This window comes from Seriola lalandi, unplaced genomic scaffold, assembly GCF_002814215.2.
Source record: "Seriola lalandi dorsalis isolate HSWRI2012SDOR001 ecotype SW California unplaced genomic scaffold, Sedor1 jcf7180002054985, whole genome shotgun sequence".
Classification (NCBI taxonomy): Eukaryota; Metazoa; Chordata; class Actinopteri; order Carangiformes; family Carangidae; genus Seriola; species Seriola lalandi.
Window position 1 is genome coordinate 72567 of NW_019525534.1, and position 5325 is coordinate 77891.

The 5325-nt window shown below is 42.8% G+C and overlaps 1 protein-coding gene and 1 gene segment (V, D, J or C); one reads left to right on the plus strand and one right to left on the minus strand.

Moving 5' to 3' along the window:
- Positions 1–5325, plus strand: part of LOC147817224 (Ig kappa-b4 chain C region-like) — a 57076-nt gene that overhangs the window by 39838 nt on the left and 11913 nt on the right.
- LOC111647334 (uncharacterized) overlaps positions 7–5325 on the minus strand; it is an 8909-nt gene continuing 3590 nt past the window's right edge. The window contains exons 2-4 of the mRNA XM_087171340.1: positions 4065–4946; positions 2196–2363; positions 7–1218 (exon numbers count right to left, since the gene is read on the minus strand). Of these exons, the coding sequence (XP_087027466.1) occupies positions 329–1218; positions 2196–2363; positions 4065–4946 (1940 nt within the window). The 3' untranslated portion in view covers positions 7–328. The remainder of the gene's footprint in view (positions 1219–2195; positions 2364–4064; positions 4947–5325) is intronic.

Below are 5325 nucleotides of genomic sequence, written 5' to 3' on the forward strand. Positions count from 1 at the left end.
TGGGCAGACTCCGGCTGTTGTTCTCCGGTATTGACTGACATCCGGAAGATTTTCTGTGTGTGTGCGCCAGAATTGGTCCAGATGTGGAAGTAGCATCTGACAATCACGCTGTACATGGGCGAGATTTGGGCCATGGAACCAAGTGCAGACTGAGCCAAAAGAAAACAAGCATGTGGCCCAGCAACGGGCCACATGCTTGCCCCCCCCCCCTTCTGTGTTCATACTCTTTGATACAGAGCGGCGAGGCAGAATAACGGAGCAGCATTCCCGCCGTTACCAGGTTGTGTAACAGGGGCTAATGATGTGACTCTCCAACCGCTCACCACCTTCACCTGCTGCCGTCAACAGCACACTTATGGTTTCTGACTTGGGAATGCCAAGTGAACCTTTTGTCACAAGAGCTGCATTTGAATGGTTTCTCCTCGGTGTGGAGCGCCATGTGTGTGGTCAAATTAGCCTTTTTTGAGAATCTTTTACTACAAACTGAGCAGCTAAATGGTTTCTCCCCGGTGTGGACTCTCATGTGATTCACCAACGTGCAACGCAGACTAAAACTGGTGTTGCAGACCGAACAGGTGAACGGCTTCTCTCCCGTATGAACTCTTAAGTGTGTGGTAAGATTTGATTTTTTGGTAAATTTTTTACCACAGAAGGGGCACGCAAATGTTTTTTCTCCCGTATGACATTTCATGTGGATCTGTAGATGGTCTTTACCGTCTAATCGTTCACCACATTCAGAGCAGTCAACAGATTTGTTAACTGCATTATATCCCACATGGCTTGCACTGTTCTTCAGAGCATTTAAACCTTTAAGCTGAGGTTTGATACTGTCTTCAGTCTCTGAGAAAATTGGAGTCTCATTATCTGGTTGTAAATGTCTATCTGGCTCTGATCCCCCACCAGCTTCTGTTTGCAAGTGCTCTACCTCTCTGTTCTCCTCAGTTTGGCTTTGATCAAACCGTGAGGACTGAGCTTTCCCTTCATCATCGTCATTTTCACTGTTCACAGGGAGTGAAGAAGAAGAAGAGAGCGGGAACTTGGTGTTAGCCTCCTCCAGTCCTTGAAGCTGCTTTTCCACCTGATTGGTCCTGAGTTGGTCCTCTTCCTCTTTAATGAGTGATGGATCTGGGTCCTCCTGGTCCAGACTGGTGCTCCACTGATCCTGCCCAGGGGTAACCTCTTTAATCACTGTGACCTTCTTCACATTTGTAGGGAACACTGGAAAAACACAAAGATATTATGTTAACATTGATATTATTTTGGATTTTTTATACTTAAGAAAGAATGCCTCTAAAACCTGCTTGTGAATTGGAAGTGGATCGAAGTATTTTATACATAGAAACACCCTGTCACATATGTCTCAGTTATGTTATATGATTACTCTAAAGTAGTGTCAACCTGTTGCTAGTTTCAAAACCATACGATAGTTTGTTACCATTATTATAATGGGAAAAGTACAGTGTCCCTGAAGCTCAATGCACTGCAACTTAAGAAAACACATGCAAATAGACAAAATACAAGCAGATTCATCTTCATCAACTTGACAACACATGCGCTGGGAATATTCACAACACAACCAAATACACAAACTTGCTGCAAGTAACACAAATGACGACACAAGTGTTTCCAGGGGAAAAGTGATTAACCTGACCGCACTTGTTGTTCAATGCTTTGTGACTGTTGAAGTTAAAAGCATTAAACAACAAGAGCGCATGGACATATCATAATACAGCCATGCAAGGTTCATCACTTTTTAGTGCCCCCAGGAAACACTCCCATGATCGTCTGTGGTACTTACAGTTTGTTTCTGTATTTGGTATTTGTTGTATTTTCAGCACGCTTGTGTATTTTGGTGTTCTGAGTATTTGCAGCACATGTGTTGTCAAATTGATGTATATGTTTTCTGAATTTGTCTGTGTTTTGTCTATCTGCATGTCTTTTCTTAAGTGTGTTGAGCTCTCAGGGCCACCATAGAAAAGATTGTTTTAATGTTTTAAATGAGGAGTGAGCTCTGTGATAAAAACAACATAAAGTGTTGTACAATGATAAGAAAAATATGTAATATATGTAATATTGTCTAGTAGTAACAACAATAAAATGCCATAATGACATAAAAAATATTTCGTTTTTTTTTTTTTTACCTTGGTACTGTAGTTAAAACAGGTGGATAAGTATAATACAACTCTGTGACTTACCTCCCGTGTTGTTGTGGGTCTTCACAGCCTCCTGCAGCAGCCTGCGCTGGCGGCCGATCTCCTCCTCGTACTCGGCTATCGTCCTCTCAAACAGCCCGAAGATCTCCTCAGCAGCCGCGGTCAGTCTCTGGTTGACTAATGCTCTTAGCATTTGGACCTTAGACATTGTTCACACATTCACACCAACACCAGTTTGATCTCAGTCTGTCTGACAAGCAGCTACGTTGCTAAGTTACGCCCCCCGCCTCCGTTTATCTCAAGCTAGCAAGCTATGCTAACTAACAAGCTAAGCTAATCAGGAGGCGTCTCAGAGATGAAACACTGAGGAGAGGTCAAACAGCATCAGACTCCTCAGCTCATCGTTCAATCCAGCTGGGAGTCAGTTCACAGTTTTAACAGGAGGAACGTCCCTCGTAACACTAAGCTTTTTCAGCGCGACATCTTGTTTAAATTGTGAATAATTCGACACTGCAAGGTAAAGTGCTTCCGTGGCCCTTCAAATTAAAACTCCAGCATGCGCAAATATCAATTATTATGAGACTGACGAGAAAATGTTTTAATTTTGTCACGGTAATATTGAAAATTAATTATTAATTAGAATTAAAAAAAAAAACTAACGAGTGTAATTATAGGCAGTGTCAAAAAGAAGCTTTTATTCTGAAAGCCGCTCCCGGAAGTGATTGTTCAGGTGTTAGTGAATACCTCAGCTTAAAATGGTACCATTAAACATCACCAGTATGTGGGTTACCTCACTCTTCCGCCATGGATCTTGACTGTGTGAACCATGTCCAGGCTCCAGAGTCTGAAGGTCTCCATCCACCAGATCTTCGGACTTTTCGATAAAACAATAACCAAGTATGAGGAAGAGATTAAGTGATGCCACAGACAACTCCTTAGTATATCCACACATTTTAGTCCAAAATCAAAACCCCATTTGTATTTCATTTACTTTTCACCTGGACTATTTTATTTTTCTACAAACAAAACTGCATGCCATCAGATGAATTTGAGAGACACACAAAACACATCGCCCATGACCTGACATCTTTCAGTCGAAGTGTGCTATGGGTCAAGGACGAATAGAATGAATGTCATAACTGACCGCAGTAGCTGCAGCCACTTTTAACTTACTTCTGTGATAAGTTAACACTATCAATTCAAACAAGCTAATTACAGGATAAGGCTCGTGGAATCCGACACCTCTCTTCTTTCAATGAAACCCATGTGCAGATCACAACCAACAATGAACAACGAAATGTGGATTAATTCACCACTGAAAATAGTCCCCACAAATGCTCTGTATCATCCTGTGTGGTCAAAACTACAGTGAGGAGCTGTTTTTAGGAAATCGGAGCCTTTTTCTTTAGAGATTTACGTCTTCAGTAGGAACCGATGGGCTTGGAACTGAGAGACAGACAGGGTAGGGAAGTCAGAAAGATTTTAACACAGACTGATAAAGTGTTGGTCTTGGTTTGCACGTGGGATTTGTTGACAGGAAGAAAAATACAGACCATCAGACTTATCCATAAGCCATTTCATGTACGTAAAATCAGTAATCATAGGTAAACAAATGAGTGAGAGGCAGTGTGAGTCATAAATTCCTGTGGACAAATATTTTATCTGAACATATAAATTACTAATTTGTACACATGAATTTTGACAAATGTTACTACCCCTGACACCTGCCAGTGTTCATTGAGATCTTGGGTTTCCTTCTTAGTCTGGAACTATTATGTTGCGTCTACATTATTGTCTTTGCTGTCGGCAACACATTTAAAAAGATTGAAAAAAAAAAATGAAATAATGGTGTCTGCCAAATGAGCAGCATTAAATCTTTTCCCATGGAAAGGTGTCGCCTTTGCTACAGACTGCTGCCGCTCTCGACGACACACTTGTGCTTTTTGACACGCGACTGTCTGGTGAATCGCTTCTCGCAAACGCTGCAGCTGAATGGTTTCTCCCCGGTGTGCACCGTCATGTGGCACGTCAGGTTTCCCTTCTGCGTGAACCTCTTGCCGCAGACCGAGCAGGTGAACGGTTTCTCTCCTGTGTGAAGCCGCAAGTGGTGCACCAAAGGTCCGCTCTGCGTGAATCTTTTCCCGCAGGTCGTGCAACCGAACGGTTTCTCTCCTGTGTGGCATCGGACGTGTCTCTGCAGAGTCCCCTTGTGGCCGAATCTTTTACCGCACTCGGAGCAGCTGTACGATTTCGCTCCGGTGTTACACTCCCTATCGTCTGCAGGGACTACGTTACAGTGTAGAGTACTGAAATGTGCCTGAGGGTCTCTGGTCTCCATCCAATAATAATTCCTTTCTTCTATGTCTTGAGAGGTCTTGACATAATTATCTTTTCGTAAAAGTCTATCCGGAACCGAGTTTCCTGCTGGTTCTGATCCCCTACAGACATCTCCTTGAATTTCCGGTCTCAAACGCTCCCCGTCTCTGTTCCTCTCAGGCTGGCTTTGATGAAGCTGCGAAGACTGAGCTTTCTTTTCATCATCACCATCATCATCATCTTCACTCTTTACAGGGTCAGGAGCGAATGTGAACTTGGTGATATCAGCCTCCTCCAGTCCTTGAAGCTGCTCTCCCTCCTGACTGGTCCAGAGTTCCTCCTGTTCCTCTTTGATGTGTGGGGGCTCTGGGTCCTCCTGGTCCTCCTGGTCCAGACTGGAGCTCCACTCCTGCTGCTGCTGCTCAGAGGAAACATCTGCTTGACTCACCAACAGCTGCTGGACCGCTGCATGAAATCCTGAGATACAGACCAACACAGAATTTATGTTTACCCAACATTAAATATTATAATATATGTTACTGAGAACAGTGATGAACTTGAGGATATTTCATTCATTCAAAAAAAATGATTTGAAACCTACATATCTCTTAATATTTGCCGTTATGGAGCACGTTCTTGGAGGTTCTGATATAAATAGAGTAAACAAAACAATAGAAACACCTGTCAGCATAAAACACAAAACAATACAGCCACACAACTACAGCCTCCAACATGATCTCAGAGATGAATCATCACCGCTCTAAAACTGTTTCCACCATTACTTTTAGCTAGGTGAACCTGACTAATTCCTGGACACTGTACACGATTGATTGATTGATTGATTGATTGATTGATT